Source organism: Lycium barbarum, chromosome 11, assembly GCF_019175385.1.
Source record: "Lycium barbarum isolate Lr01 chromosome 11, ASM1917538v2, whole genome shotgun sequence".
Classification (NCBI taxonomy): Eukaryota; Viridiplantae; Streptophyta; class Magnoliopsida; order Solanales; family Solanaceae; genus Lycium; species Lycium barbarum.
This window is the reverse complement of record NC_083347.1, coordinates 7,140,491-7,157,771: the sequence shown is the minus strand read 5'-3', so window position 1 is coordinate 7,157,771 and position 17,281 is coordinate 7,140,491. Positions and strand designations below refer to the sequence as shown.

Genomic DNA, 17,281 nt, shown 5'->3' with positions numbered 1-17,281 from the left:
AAGAAATGAAATTTTTTGAAATTTTTAATTTTAAAAATAAGATAAAATTGTTTGAAATTTATAATTTTAAAAATAAGATAAATTTGTTTGATTAAAAATTGTGTTATTAAACATAAGCTAATAACCACCAAATAAATAAGTTAATGACCCACCAAATAAGTATTTATGGTTGCCCTTCAAATGCAAACTCCACATTTAGTTCCAATTTGGCGACTACACTATTTTTCTCGGCCACTACATAATAAAAAGTGTGAACCGAATTAAGAACGGGTCATTAGCTTCCCAAGCTCACAGAAGAAATAGGATCATCCAATATATACCAATAAGAAAACCAAAAACAGCGCTCAACCATATATTCCCACAAATTATTTTGTTATAAATAGGGTGTTTCATTGTATTCAAATTGCAAGTCACACATCAGAGAAGGAGAACAAATAAAGAAACAAAAGACACACAAAACACAAAAAGAAAAGAAAAAAAATGGCAAAAGCTATTGTTCTCCTCTCTGCCCTTTGCCTTTTGGCAATTGCCAATTTCGCCGTCGCCGACTTTGAAATATTTGATGTCGAAGGCAAAGTCTTTTGTGACACTTGCCGTCTTGGTTTCGTCACCTCCCTTAGTGATACCATTGAAGGTATATACCTTAATAATACTTCTATCATTTTATCTCCTTATATTCTTTTTAAAGAAAAGGAGAGTCTTGGAGTAACAATAAAAATTGTCATCGTCGGATAATTAGGAGATCTTTCGCGAGGCTTTCTTATATCTATAGTACTATTTGATTGTTTCTCTCACTTCGTTTATCTTACTATCTTGTTGTTGTTATGCTTCTTTTTCATCTCCTCTTGATACGAGGGTCTATCGGGAACAATCTTCCTACTTTCAGAAGGTAGGGTAGGTTCTACATGCAGTCTACCCTCCTCAGAATCCACATGCAGGATTACACCTGGTTTGTTGTTGGATAATTAGGAGATCACATGTTCAAGCCGTGAAACATAATTAATGTAGGAATACCAAAAAAGGTGGCGTTTGATAGACCTAAAATGGTCGGCCGACCTTTTCTGAACTCTAAGCATAACAGGAGCTTAGTGCATTGAACTGCCACTTTTTCGAATTTCAATTGTCGTCTCCCCCATTCAATCAAATAATAACACTTCTGGTCCTTTAGCTATTGATAGCTTCTAATTTTGGTCCTCATGAAACATGACTAAACAAATTTATATTATAAGTCATATTTTCGATCCCTTTATGTAGGAAATTTGTTATATTTAAACTATTTTAGAAAAAAATATTTTACCCTCGAGTGATAATACTAATTATCTAACTTATCAAATCGGAAATTAAACAAGGTATTTATTTACATTTTAATTAATTGAAAGTTACGGACAACTTTAATATTTTGGTATGTATAGGTGCCACGGTGAGCTTGACATGCAGAGACATTGAGACCAACAACGTAACCTTCACAACCGAAGGTAAAACCGACTACATTGGCAAATACACATTAACAGTTGAAGGTGATCATGAGAATGACATTTGTGAGGTCAAATTGGTAAATAGCCCAAAAGAAGATTGCAAGCAAATTGTTCCAGAATTGATTAACAACAGAATTGTATGCAGTAAAAATGTTGGAATGCACAATGCTGTTCGTTTTGTTAACCCACTCTTTTTCCAAAAAGACAAACCTATCCAGGGATGCAGAGAACTTGTTGACCAGATGGAGCTTGTTGAACTCTCAATTCTTGAAAATGAAAAGGAAAAAAATTAAGAGAATATATAGCTTTTGCCCCTCGTTTCACAATAAGAACGAAAAAAAAAAGAAGAAAGAATAAAGTGTAGTGATTTCTCTTGAATGTGTTACTCCCTTGGAAAAAAAAAAATCCATGAATATCCTATGAGAAGATCATTGATAGCTTCTTAGAAAGTTTTGTTTTCCATTTGGTGCTGTATTTGGAGTTACGTTGATCATAATTTTTTTTTTCTGTTGGCTATACTTACCATATCATGTCAACAAATTTTCTCATTCATTGAAGTTGTTCATACAAATTAAAGAATTATGTATTGAGAAACAGATAGATATTTAGTTCTGGACTAATAATTACACCTATGATTTAGAATCAAGGTTTCGACCGAGAGCTATTTATGATGTATACACACATACATAATGATATAATTAAAAAGGCACAGTCTAAACTATATTGGTACTATAACACAATTTAAATAAATTACTATATGTCTTTTCGAGAAGTTTTCATTTCTAAAAATTGTACTAATATAATGATAGTTTCATTAGATATACTTTTAAATAAGTCTTTTCATTCATTTCAAGATATCAGAAGGAGCTTTAGCATAGTGGTTTAGTCGATTATTAATAGGATTCGACTCTTTGCTCCACAAAATTTTTAATAAATGAGGCTAAAAAATGTAAGACACATACACCTGAGTGGGGGAACAAAATTCTAGATCCAACTTTCATGAAAAAATAAAGGTAAATAAATTTGTTTTTTCTGCAGTATACCAACGTGCAAAAAAAGGTGATAATTATAGATGATATTTATATGCATGCTTGTTTGTAGGGAATGCGTAATATACAGATAAATTTGTTTTGCTAATAACATTTCGAAACAGTTTTTAGAACAACGATTTCCGAATTCCTAGGCTAAAATTTGAATGAAGGAAATGCAATATATTTCCGTAATAAAACTGGAAGGAATTGATTGTACATTTTTTTTTTTTTTTAATATTCACAATATATATAACTTAATTTTTAATGAAAAAATGGTTTTACCCTCATATGTTGATTCCCTCCAAATAAACAAGTTGACGAAGCAAAACAGGAAGACAAAAACTTGCAAATTTATAAAACCAGAAACTCAAACCAAAACATTAGAAGCGTATAGGAGGTAAACTGTATTTACAAAATAACTTATCAAACACTTCACTACTGAGAATTCGTTGTTATATTTGAAGTTTCCCATGAAAGCGACAACGTTATAGCTCAAATCATTAGCATTCTTATTCTTTCACGTAAGCATTTTCAAAATCTTTTAAACTTATGCTTCAAGGAAAAATGTTAATTCCGAGGGTTTGCGTCCTCCTTTTTCCGTGGATGATTTGACATTTTTGTAAGCATTGACATGATTTTTTATTTTATTTTTATTTTTTTTAGGTTGTTTGGATTAGTCAAGGACACCAAAAAGGGGTAATGGGGTTTGGATATAAGAGTCTTACCAAATAAAATACTAAAATAGTCATAATACATAAACACACCCCTAAATGTGGTCTCGGCAAGTATATCCTTCAATTTTGGAGGTGCATAACTAGTCATCTCAACTAGTCTCCACTTTATCAGTTGAACACACTAACTTACAAAATGATCATTTAGACACCTTCAAAATTTATGTGTCACGTTAAAATCACATCAGCATTTGTGTATACGTGTTCAACTTAATACAAGTTGAGTTGCTTACTTGTACACACCCAAAGTTGGTACGCATACTTGCTAGCTGAGACCAATTTTGAGGCTTGTTTATCTATTATGCCAATAAAATAAAGGTAAAAGGGTAAAAAATGCCCCTTTAATTTGAAAAAAAGGCTAAAAATATCCTCCGAACTAATTTTGGCTCAAATATACCCCTTGTCTTAACGGAAATCCGCAACATAACCCGATTTCATTTTTAAACCCGCTCAATTTATAACTGAACCAACTACATAAAAAATTCATATGCGACCAACTTGTTCCCGAGCTCTACATCTGGAGCCACTAGGCGCAGGAGCGGGCAACCCATATGCGTTTTTTATTTCGTTGAGTCGGTTTTAAATGGAGCGGGTTTAAAAATGAAATCGAATTATGTTGCGTATTTCCGTTAAGACAGGGGTATATATGACAACTTTAATAACGGGAGAGGTATTTTTGATCCAAAATTAATTCGGAGGATATTTTTAACCCTTTTCTCAAAGTAAATGGGGGCATTTTTGACCCTTTTCCCTAAAATAAAACGCATAGTTTTCCTTTTCATATTGGCACCACTACCCCATTATTACATAGAAACTATAAACTAGCCCTCTAAGATTCTCAACCGAGTCCTTTTCACCCCATTATATATTTCAGTGAGAGAGAGAGAGAGAGAGAGACTTAATTTCTCAAAACTATTCTCCATTAACCCTTTCTCTCTCTAGAAAGAAAAAAAGAACCCTTAGCGTAAACTCTGCAAACCGAACAACCCCAAAACTTTCAATTCAATGGCTAACAGTAATTTACCTCGAAGAATTATCAAGGTAAAGTTCTTGATCCATATCTATTTCATAGATAAACTTCGATTTATAGCTTTGATCAGTTTTTATTTGATAATTGTTTTTACTTGTTCTAACTTCGATTTAGTTGATAATAATTTTTCATCTTCTTTTTTATAGGAAACACAACGGCTTCTCAGCGAACCTGGTAGCTTTTTTTGTTCTGAATTGTTTTTGTTTTTGTTTTCGTTAGTTTTGTGGGATTTTGAGCTTCATTTCTAAGTTTGGAATATACTGTGATATGATTTGAGTTGTTGATTTTGAGTATGTATGCGTTTTTGTTTATTGATGTTTCCAGTAAGTTTGTGTGTTGAAACATAATTCTAATGTTTTTATTATGCTCTGTAATTTTATTATTCCAACATTATATATATATATGTTAAATTACTTTTTTACTTTATAAATAAGATTTGTTTGTTCTATAGGTAAGTCCATACTATAGATTAAAAAGGGGGGAAAAATAAAGGTTGATAATAGAGAGGGTAAACTAGGTATTTTGCGGGTTGAGTGACCTTATGAGTGATGTAGGCATAGTTAATTTACTTTTGTGTTACAAATAAAAGAAACATGACTTTACTAGATAATTTTGGATAGTTGAGTGACTTTCTGAGTAATGGACTACTCATGGACTCCTGATTAACTTTGACTGCAGCGCCTGGGATAAGTGCGTCGCCGTCAGAAGAAAATATGCGATACTTTAATGTCATGATTCTTGGCCCAACACAGTCTCCTTATGAAGGTAATGAATCCAATTATAAGATTTTAGTAACCCGGTAAATATGCCTACAGCTTTTTGCTTGTTTATGTTGATCGCCGTATTGTATTGTGTAAATCAACCCCTTTATGCTGTCTTGCCCACTTCTTTGGTGTATTCTATGTGCTAAAGTTTTTCTTTGTTGCTAGTTTTTTTTTTTTTTTTCCTCCAGAATTCTACTTGTGTGTTAATTGGCCCAAACTGGTCCCCTTTTCCCTCTAATTTGTTCTATCCTCATACTCTATTCTTGGGCATTTAGCTACCTTATTGGTAGCTGTGTATTATATGGATCAACCTTGAAAGCTGGCTAATGGAGTAGTTAATCCTGCAGAGTATAAAGTTAACATGCTAGTAGATAGCTGGCACTACTGACAGTGAGATCTGAGCTGCATTTGGAAAATTTGAAGTAGTTACATAGACTAACATTTGTAACTTTCAGTAATATGAGTATCACTCTTGGCATGTTTGTTCTGAATCCCTTAATGTTGTTTGGATCATGAGTTACTCAAGAGCTTAACAGACAGCTAGCTGCTCTTAGTTTAAAATGTTGAATATTAGCATCTAGTAGAAACTGTTGCTAATGGATAGCATTCAGCTGCAAGACACCCATCACCGTCTTCTATTGTTTTCCGTGATATGCATGCATGCAATATTCTTCTCTTTTTGCTCTTCTAATTATCCTTTAGTGTTTTGTTGGATAGTAATAATTATGATGTCGCCATAGTTGTATTTTGAATTATATATATTCTGAATCGCAATTGTTTTTCTTTGGTTTCTCCTTTTACCTAATCTGCTTGCCTTTTTTGTGTAGGAGGTGTCTTCAAGCTCGAACTCTTCTTGCCTGAAGAGTATCCAATGGCTGCTCCGAAGGTATTTGAACACATTAAGGCTTGACAATTTCTCCAGCAATGGATGTTTTGACCATATCCAGTTGATGTTCTGCATTTTTTGGTCTCGATATGGTATCTTGAAGCTTTGGAATGGATAAAGACATATTTGTTTTTGACTGACTTTTCTGAAATATTGACTGCCACCTTAAGCATGCTGAGTCAGTTGTTAACAGTGCATCGATTTCTGTTCTTTGTTAATGTTGCCATTCTCTGTCCCGGTGGAGGTTATATCTCAATTTGAATATGCCTTCCACTGGAAGTTATAGTCTGCTGTCTTTATGTCTGGCAATATATTGCAACATTTTAACTTCCTGATGTATCATCCTGGATTTGAAACTTCTCAGCTATTAAGCTTTGCTGCTTTCTTTTACCATGTTAATAGCTGTTATTTACTGCTGCCTGAGTGAACGTGTTAGTTGAAGTAGTGTTTGTGCAGTTTGTAAAAGGAAAAGATGGTTAAAAAAAATTGCAGTATGTACCTTGTACTTTGATCATGATATTTGTTAATAGATGCTCAAATTTGACGTGAGATGCATAGACAAAAAAAGCGCATGACAGTTGAAAAATTAAGAGACGTGGTCTCACTGATCCAGGACCATGATTCACAGCTTTATACATGTTGAGGTTGCTTTCTAGGAATACTTGTTAGGTTCCATTTATATGCACTGTGGGGTTGTGAAAATAGTACACTTAGGCTACTACCCAGATATTGGTCTTACTGGAACGATGAGCATAAGATACATATTAGTGCTGGAACAAGTAAAGTACTATTGACCATATTTTTGTGATGTTTAAAGTATGTTTCTATGTGGTAGTGACAATGTGCTACCATTGCGAAACTTCCCTCTCTGTTTGTAAAAGATTAAGCTTAAAAATATGACTGAGACGGGACTTCTATTTGTTCTCTCTAACCTCCCACCCTCGTGTGAGAGCGGTTCTTCGGTGGAGGAGTAGAACGGTGTGCCCCTTCGGTCAACCTGCTTGGCATGTTAGTCAAAAGTGACCTAGATCAACAAAGGTTTACGTAGTTGTTTTACTGTGTTTCTAATGTAATGATTTGATTGTCCGTCATTGATCAGGATATCAGCTGTTCAAGGAAATTAGCTTGTTAGTACAGCGACTAGGAAAGTTGTAGCTTGTGTTCCGTGAAACTATTCTTTTTGTTGCTGTACTGCCTTTTGTGATTGACATCTTTTAATTCTCTGCCTAGTCTGATCTCAAAGTTAAATATCACTTTCATGATTAAGGTTTAGTCAGACTGCTTTTGGCCACAGTTTGTACCTGTGGTTTTATTTGAACTTATAAAGAGACATGTTTTCTATGAACTTTGCAAACACTATTTATTTGGTTTCCTTATTGGCATCTCCTCAGTTACTTCTCTTGGGAACTCGGTTGTATTAACAGTGTAGCTTTGCTTCAGTCATTATATAGAATTGTAATGAGATCTATCATTTGGGAGTAGACTTTTTCAAGAAAACCGAGTTTTAAAAGAACTGTGTGTTAAGTTTGGATATGCTGATGTAAGTTTATCTTGGTTATTTTAGATATTTGAATAAATATGAGTTGACTTGGGACAGTGATTCATACGGGCATGTTGTTGTGTGAGGGTTTCTTGGTTTTATTTGCTTAGTTGGTATCTGGACTTACTGTCCGTTGGATAATTGAAGATAAAGGATCGCATGACCTTAGTTCTGGCCAGGACACGGTTACTCAGGCCTTAAAACGAAGATTCCCTACTTCTGCTAATGCTTGGAGTTAAAAGGCAATACTTTTATCTGTAGTGCATAAAGATACTAAATCTGGGAAGACGACAACAACAACAACAACATACCCAGTGTTATCCCACAAGTGGGGTCTGGGGAAGACTACAACAACAACAACAACCCAGTGAAATCCCACAACGTGGGGTCTGGGGAGGGTAGAGTGTACGCAGACCTTACTCCTACCAAGGTAGGACGGCTGTTTCCGAAAGACCCTCGGCCCAATAAAAAGCATAAAAAGAGGTCAGATAAGGCTAAGAGATTCAAAGCGATATGGAAATGAAATAACGCAAGCGACACAGATAACATAGGATAATCAAAGCACAGAAATCAAAACACAAGAAATTATACTGCGATAATGCGACTACTAATAAGAAAGGATAACGAGACTATCTACTAGCCTTCTACCCTAATCTGGGTCCTCCAAACCCTTCTATCTAAGGTCATGTCCTCGGTAAGCTGTAACTCCGCCATGTCGTGTCTAATTACCTCTCCCCAATACTTCTTCGGCCTACCCCTATCTCGTCTGAAACCATTCATGGCCAACCTCTCACACCTCCGCACTGGGGCATCTGTGTCTCTCCTCTTCACATGCCCAAACCATCTCAATCTCGCTTCTCGCATCTTGTCTTCCACCGAGGCCACTCCCACCTTGTCCCGAATATCCTCATTCCTAATCCTGTCACTCCTGGTGTGGCCACACATCCATCTCAACATTCTCATCTCGGCAACTTTCATCTTTTGAACGTGAGAGATCTTAACTGGCCAACACTCCGCCCCATACAACATAGTCGGTCTAACCACCACTTTGTAGAACTTGCCCTTAAGTTGTGGTGGCACCTTTTTGTCACATAGCACTCCGGAAGCAAGCCTCCATTTCATCCACCCTGCCCCAATACGATGTGTCACATCATCGTCAATCTCCCCGCTGCCTTGCATAATAGACCCAAGATACTTGAAACTACTTTTCTTCTGGATGGCCTGGGTACCAAGTCTCACTTCCAAGCCAGCCTCCTGAGGTGCTTCACTGAACTTACACTCTAAGTACTCTGTCTTGGTCCTACTCAGCTTAAACCCTTTAGACTCCAGAGTATGTCTCCAACCCTCCAGCTTAGCGTTAACTCCGCTACGAGTCTCGTCGATCAGGACTATGTCATTTGCGAAAAGCATACACCATGGCACCTCACCTTGAATTTGCCGCGTCAATCCATCCATCAGCAAGGCAAATAAAAAAGGACTAAGAGCTGATCCTTGATGCAACCCCATCACAACTGGAAAGTGCTCTGAGTCCCCTCCTACTGTCCTTACCCTGGTTTTGGCTCCTTTATACATGTCCTTGATCACTCTAATGTACGCCACAGATACACCTTTAGCCTCCAAGCATCTCCATAGGATCTCTCTTGGAACTTTGTCGTAAGCCTTTTTTAGGTCGATGAATACCATGTGTAAGTCCCTCTTCCTCTCCCTATACTGCTCCACCAGTCTCCTCACAAGATGGATGGCTTCTGTAGTTGAGCGTCCCGGCATGAATCCGAACTGGTTCTCTGAAGTAGACACGCCTCTCCTCACCCTCATCTCCACCACCCTTTCCCACACTTTCATAGTATGGCTTAACAGCTTGATACCTCTATAGTTGTTGCAACTCTGGATATCTCCCTTGATCTTGTATAGAGGGGTCGTTACACTGGACCTCCATTCTTCGAGCATCATTGCCGTCTTAAAGATGACATTAAACAACCTAGTCAGCCACTCCAAACTTGCAGGGCCCGCGCTCTTCCAAAATTCCCCAAGAATCTCGTCAGGTCCGGTCACTCTTCCCCTGCGCATCCTACAAACAGCACCCTTAACCTCCTCAACCTTAATACTCCTGCAATACCCAAAATCGTGACGCCTTCCTGTATGTTCTAAATCTCCCAACACAATGTCTCTGCCCCCTTCTTCATTCAAGAGTTTGTAGAAGTATGACTGCCATCTCCGTCTAATGAGAGACTCCTCTACCATTACCTTGCCATGCTCGTCCTTGATGCACTTCACTCGATCCACATCACGTGCCTTTCTCTCCCTCGCCTTGGCTAGCCTGAACAATTTTTGATCCCCTCCTTTCTCTTCTAGTTCAGCATAAAGACGTTCAAAAGCTGCCGTTTTTGCCGTCGAAACCGCCAACTTCGCCTCCTTCCTCGCCATCTTATAAAGTTCCCTATTCGTCCACTTCTCCACCTCATCCTTGCTTTCTATCAACTTCGCATACGCCACCTTCTTTGCTTCCACCTTCCCTTGAACTTCTCCATTCCACCATCAGTCCCCTCGATGCTGACCACGACTACCTGTCGAGACCCCCAACACTTCCCTTGCTACCTGATAATGTTCCTTAGTCTTTGGTGGTACCTGATGCTGCTTAGTCTTTGGTGGAAGCTTACTTTTCAAATGATTGTAGACTTAGACTTAAATATGACGTATACCTTTGTTCTTAATAGTTGATAATGTTATGTGCTAGTGCACGTTTTCTTTTTATGCATTTAACATGTTGTAAAGTTTGCTATTGTATTGTGCCTCTTAGTCTGATCAACTTGCATCCTAACAGGTTCGGTTCCTCACCAAAATCTACCATCCGAACATTGATAAGGTTTGTTGTCTTTGTCAACTCTTCTGCACGTGGATATAAGTGACAAAATACGTTACTTATGTGTGCCATTGTTGTGAAGCTTGGAAGAATATGTCTTGATATTCTCAAAGACAAGTGGAGTCCTGCTCTCCAGATCCGTACTGTACTTTTGAGGTATTAAATATTTTATCATGCTCTGAAATTATTTTTTCATTTTTCTGGGTACGCTTCAGAAGATGTAATGTGTACTGCATAAATGAGCGGCTGTTGAGCTTTTAAGGTGTTAGAAGTTAAAAAATTTCACTCTTGTTTCAGCATTCAAGCACTTTTGAGTGCTCCGAATCCAGATGATCCACTCTCCGAAAACATTGCAAAGCACTGGAAGTCAAATGAGGCTGAAGCTGTTGAAACGGGTAATTTTTGTTCTGGTCTTTCTATTAATTGCTGCAGAAGTAGAAAATTAACACCTCCTGGTTATGCAAGTCTGTATACACATTTTTCTGCAATCCTTGATTTGAGTTTCCTTTTTCTTCAATGATCCAGCTAAGGAGTGGACACGCCTATATGCTAGTGGTGCATGAAGACACAGCAAGTGAAATATTCAAAAATAACAAAAATCATGGAATGTATTCTATAGACTGGCTTATCAATATGACACTTTCGGATGGCTGTTAATGGCTGAAACTCTTCCCATTACCTCTCTTAATTGCTTCCCCCTTGAAATTGTATAATTGAATGTGACACCCTTTGGTTTTCTAATGTTCAGGAATATGAACTTGTTACAACAAAACTGGATATGGTTTTGAGAAAAGGATTATGTCACTGCAAGAGTAATTAATGATTCAGATCTGTGGTTGGAATTGGAAACTAATGCTGCAGCAGCTGCTATGAACTATGAACCTCCACAGATTTGTTTCAAGATGATGATTGTGCTAAGGGTGTCTTTAGTTTGACCCATTTTTCTTTCTTTCTGTGTTTTAAACCCTAGTCTACATTTTTCTCTTCGGGTTCGCCTTCTTTTTTTGTTCTTTTGAGATTTTTTTTTCTCACTCGACTTTTCTGTTCTAGCGTTCTAATCTAGTGGGAACGGTTAACCCCCCAAAAAATTACTGATCTGATATACTAAACGGTGATAATCAAGCACTAAATGTGCACCCATGGACTCTCTCCGAAAATCAAATAGGGGAATCTATTAAGTTGATGGACAGCCATTTTGGTTCTACGTATTCTCAAGAACACATGTAGTTCATTAGTTAAATTTTTTTATACAGTTCTTGTATCATCTGATGTAAGAAAATATGATAAATTGCAATTCTTCTTGTAGCAACATGGTGAAAAAGTAAAATATTGACATCCAAAGTTCACTTGATTTGAATGTTACAAATTGAAAACGGGTGCATACACTCTATTGCAGTTCATATGACTATTTCTTTCATTTTTAGGAGTTTCAAATTGTTTGATACTATTAACTATCAGTTGTAATATCATTCCACATCACTTCGAGGTTATGTTTAGTCCGTCGGATAAAAAAAAAATCAAAAACATTTACATTAACTTGTTGAATTCCTTGATCAATCAACTATGAAACAGATGGAGTATAACATGATAGGAGAAGCTTTATTGTGTTTGGAGGGAATAGACTAATATCTAATTAGACTTGTTTGATCTTGGCGTTGATAAAATTTATTTCCAGTCATACTCAACGATGGATTACAAGATTGTTTAAAGGGGAAATTTCATAGAAGTACAACTTAGAACAGTATATTACATTTACATAGCCAAATTAAAAAATTACAATCTTGTAGCCTTATAAAATATAGCCCAAACGCCCAAAATTCAGATTTGTTCAGCAAATCTACAGATTTCACCATCTCTGTCCAAAGTTTCCTTCTCTCCCATTTCACCTACGCTCATCATATTAGTAGTTTGATGATTTTTTTCTTATTTTCGTTTTTTCATTCCTAATTTTTTGTTTCATTATTTTTATTTTTCATGCTTATTTGTTCTGAAATTCACCAAACAGGGAAAGAAATAATCTCGAACTTAAAAAAGCTAATATACATTCCTATACACAATTATACACTAAATATAGTATAATACATTCTTATACACTGGTGTATATATACAATTATACAGAGTTATACACAATTATACATACGTATACATAATTATAAAAATTTATACACCTGTATATATAATGTTTACTTGTTTAATCACTGTATCTACATTGTATATGTGTGTATAAACATAGATTATTCACATTTGCGCTAAAAACACCTGTTATCCACCATCAAATCTCCATTTCAATACCAAATTCATCACACCCAAGAAGAAGAAGAAGAAGAAATCAGAAATCCACAAATGGTTTCCAATTTAAATCTCAGATCTGAAAGTTCATCGGAAAATTATTGATGAATCTGACAAAAAAAGATTCTCCGATGATGTCACTCCTTTTCTCCATTTGCTAGCGATGGATTTGGCCGGAAAACGTTTCTCCGGCGATGTCTCTCTTCTTTCAGATCTGCGGTTCAAATCTGGTTAAAAATGTGACATTAACTTATTCTGAGTATGAAGATGAACTTGGGCCAGATCTGGCCGTTTGAATCTGGTTAAGAATGAGACATTGGAGAGGGGAAGAGGGAAAGAGGGAAAGGGTGGAGAGAGAGAAATAAGTGTTGACAATGACACAGATATGGGCCTCTTCGGGTAATAAATAAAATATGAGCTAAAACGGGTAATAATTTTGCACAAATAGACATACAGTGTTATTTTTCTTTGTTTAAATTGAGCCATCAAAATATTCAACTCCCAGAGTCAAACTTTACTAATATGTGCAAGTAATGTCACGTCAAAAAAAGTACAGTGATATAGATCGAAGCTTCTCTTACCTTAGAAATTACAGCTGTTAAATACCCTACTATAGAAATCAGAAGCAAGCAAAGAGTAGAGAAGGATTATGACATTAGAGTTACTATAGTATGGAGGACCGGTAAGTAAAACTTTACTGTCATCCGATATAGTATATATCTTCTCAATGAATATATGACACATATCTTTATAAACTAGTATCAGAGTTAATTCCCTTAATAGTCATTCATGTTATGGGAATTGCCTTCTAATATCACATTTGTTTCTTTTAGGACTATAATATCACTCAACTATCATTATTTTTTCTCAGAATATACGAAACACTTCAAAAGTTTCCCTCTCTATTAGTTGGCATGCCGTGTCACATTAACACTTTGACTTTTAATACTAATCATTTTTAGCTCATTAAACCCATTTAACTCAGGAACCCAACTTTGAATCGTAACTTTTTTCCGCTCGTTCATATTCCCGTTGTCTACTAAAAATGATTAAATAGCAACTGTTAAAACTACTAATTAGGAGTAATTTTTTTCCGATTAAAAAAGATCCAAACAAGTTAATGACTCATCATACAATACCTTTGAAATGTACTAAATCATAACACCAACTTCAACTTGTGAAAAAATAGACTAGTGAGGATGTCCAAATTTTGTCGTCCATAACCAATTAAGCTATTATCCTACCATCATCGAATAATAATAATAACATTGATCAAACAGAAAAATATTTGTGAAGATTAGATCTGCGCCCAGAATTTGTTCGATCTGCAACCCACAAAATGTTCAGAAGAAAGCGCATTTAGATTTACTTTAAAAAAAAAAAAAAATAGCGAAGGAAGTACTGCTACAATAATCATTGTATTTATTGCTAGAATAACATATCTTAATTCATATTCCTCCTAGACGCGCACAGTATTAATAGGTTCTAACTTAATATAAATATACATTTTTCTCAAGATGAACAAGTGATTTATGGCATGATCCAAATGAAATTAATGAATATTAAATTCTCTAAATAACTTATGAATATTAAATTGTTTGGATCTTTTTTAATCGAAAAAAAGTTACTCCTAATTAGCAGTTTTAACAGTTGCTTTTTAATCATTTTTAGTAGATAATAGGAATATGAACGAGTGGAAAAAAGTTACGATTCAAAGTTGGGTTCATTAGTTAAATGGGTTTAATGAGTTACAAATGTTTAGTATTAAAAAAATGTGATATGGCATGCCAACTAGGAGAGAAAGAGACTTTTGTAAGTATTTAGTATATTATGAGGAAAAATAGTAATGCTTGAGTGATATTATAGTCTTATAAAAAACAAACGTGATGTTAGAAGTCAATTCCCATAACATGAGTGATCATTTAGGTAATTGACTCCTAGTATCACTATATCAAAATTTATCATGCATATTACTTTCTCTATTTCAATTTTCGCGAGACTTTTTTCTTTTTAGTAAGTTGAAAAAGTAAATTTTTAACTTTTAACTTTTTATTTTACCCTTAATGAGATAATTTACGGTCATAAATTTTTATAACTTATTGTAAATCAAAGTTTCAAAAGTCTTTTCTTTTTTCTTAAAATTAGTGTCCAATTAGAATTTTTTTTATAAATTGAAACCGAGGGAGTCTTACTTTAATTTTTTACTTAATTTCAATAAATCAATATAATTTGATATAAGGGAAAAGGGTCAAATTTACCCTCCAAGTATGGTTTATAGTTTAAATTTGCCCTCCGTCAAAATTTGGGATCAAATTTGCCCTCCAAGTATGACTTATAGTTTAAATTCGCCCTCCGTCAAAGTTTGGGATCAAATTTGTCATCTTCGTCGAAGTTTGGGATCAAATTTACCCTCCCCGTTAGGATACTTGATAAATTTTCCTTTATATGGATGAAAGTCTGACTTGGACTCCACAACTTAAAAAAATTAGCCACGTCGGATCCACATATAGGCTCCAAGTAGACTCCCAAACCTGTTTCCCAATCTCAATTCTCTTAACCTGTCTAGACTATTGCTGACACTAAGGCACATGTAGTAATGTGAAAAGCCGGAGTTTTAACCGCATCGAGGTACACACGTAATGCATAAAATAGGAGGCATGTAAGAAAAATTCTCCAGCAGCAACAACAAATGTTTAATACAACTAAGGATTCGTTGTTCTCTCGAGAAACATAGAATTTATCTGACCAGCAAAACTTTCTTGAACATGACATCTATCTTAGGTGAACTTCGATGGAGCTAACTTAACTCATTATTGTCGCCTCACTGCCAGAAGCTCTAAAAAACTATTCAAGAGAACTGAAAATGAATTTTCAAAGCTGAACTGTACAAATTTATTTTGTTGTCTTGTTATCACTTTTGCAGGATCATAACTTTTCTGATTTTACTTTCGGTATACGTTTAGGAATATATTCTGAGAAAAAATATTTTCCTCTACTCAGAAATGCTCTGAAGAGTTCATGAAGAAACCTTCACTATAACAAAACAAATGTTGCAGGGGCACTTTTTTTTTCAAAAGAGAATTGGTTTAAGAGAATTAGGATTGAGAGTCTACGTAGAGCCTATGTGGATCCAACGTGGCTAACTTTTTGTGTTGTGGAGTCCAAGTCAGACTTTCATCCATATAAGAGCAGATTTATCAAATATCCTAACGGGGAGGGCAAATTTAATCCCAAACTTCGATAGAGAGGGCAAATTTGATCCCAAACTTTGATGGGGGGCAAATTTAAACTATAAGCCATACTTGGAGGGCAAATTTGATCCCAATCTTTGACGGAGGATAAATTTAAACTATAAATCATACTTAAAGGGTAAATTTGATCGTTTTCCCTAGATATAAATATTGAGTGCAAATAAATTTTTATCCAAGCAGAAAATCTATTAAGAAAATGACCACATCCATCAGAGTAACGGTTACATTTTTGCGATGGGTAATAATGGACATGATCTGAATTCTGATCTCATCACTGATGTGTCGATAAATGCCTTGGTCCATTTTTTATTTTTTTGGTAAAAATCTTTGGTCCAATTCTACTTTTACGTACCCCGTACATGCTCTTCTTCCAAGCTAGTACTCAATAGGGGGAGTTTTAGGCTGTCTTGTAGCTTATATTGTCTTTACTCTTGTCCATCCAAATCCCACTAGATCATACCTTTATCTTTGAAGGTAGAGAGATGATTTCTTATAGACTCCCGGGTCGAGGAATAATGGAAGTGAAGAAATCAACGTAAAATATAATAGAAGGCATGACAAAACATTTGCAAAAAGTGATGATAAATACAAGAAATAAAAGATAATAATGGCAAACGAAGGATAAAAAACTACAACAATAACGCTACGACTACTAGTATGGCTCCAATTATATTACTTCATATTTACTATAGTTGAATGACAAATTGAGATAAAATTTTAGCGGATCAAGGCTTATCATGCCTTGCCCCGTTATATCCCTAGTTCCCTACTAAATTATGTAAACATACTATGATTGAATGGATAATTAAAGCGAAAAAACGTGTTCTTTTATTAAATACACAAGTCATATACTGATTTGGTCTGCATTCACTGGATTTTATAGTACTTAAATGCTTTTCTTATTATTCTTCCGCTTCAATCGGAGTTAATTTCTATCTTTTTCAATTTGACGAGATGGCTAAGTAACTAAGATAACATTTTGACGTCTTTATAAGAGAAAATTACGCTGTATATTCATTGGGCAACAATGCTATCAAAATTGACCCATTTTTTTAATTCTTACAAAAAATGACCCAAACTTTTTTTTTTTTCTCTCTCTCTCTCTGTGTCTTTGTATATATGTTTGTACATATCTGCATATGTTTGTATATTTTGGGCTGTTTTTCGTAATGTAAATTTTGTGCTATTTTTTTGCAATGTAAGTGACCAACTTGTATATTTCTGAAATTTTCCCTTTTTATAATCATTAAAATACTTTCAAAGTGCAATGGCTATTCCAATGGGTCCTATTAACCCAATGACTCAAATTAACCTTATTAAACTACCACAATCGTTTAAGAATCAGATGAATTGTCAAGAAGTCAAACTTAAAATAGCAATTTTCATATTATCACCAAAAGAATTGAATAGTCAAAGACTCACTA

At 35.2% G+C, this 17,281-nt stretch overlaps 2 protein-coding genes across 2 annotated transcripts; both read left to right on the top strand.

Annotated features, from left to right (window-relative positions):
- Window positions 1-399: 399 nt before the first annotated feature.
- LOC132617800 (anther-specific protein LAT52-like) lies at window positions 400-1,935 on the top strand. The gene is made up of 2 exons (XM_060332877.1): window positions 400-634; window positions 1,413-1,935. The coding sequence occupies exons 1-2, from the start codon at window positions 481-483 to the stop codon at window positions 1,766-1,768; spliced, it is 510 nt and encodes a 169-aa protein (XP_060188860.1). The 5' UTR covers window positions 400-480; the 3' UTR covers window positions 1,769-1,935.
- Window positions 1,936-4,120: 2,185 nt separating this feature from the next.
- LOC132616731 (ubiquitin-conjugating enzyme E2 36) lies at window positions 4,121-11,266 on the top strand. The gene is made up of 8 exons (XM_060331338.1): window positions 4,121-4,278; window positions 4,414-4,441; window positions 4,946-5,032; window positions 5,859-5,917; window positions 10,279-10,320; window positions 10,400-10,473; window positions 10,615-10,712; window positions 10,843-11,266. Exons 1-8 carry the CDS (start codon window positions 4,243-4,245, stop codon window positions 10,878-10,880), a joined length of 462 nt encoding a protein of 153 aa, XP_060187321.1. The 5' UTR covers window positions 4,121-4,242; the 3' UTR covers window positions 10,881-11,266.
- The last annotated feature ends 6,015 nt before the right edge of the window (window positions 11,267-17,281 follow it).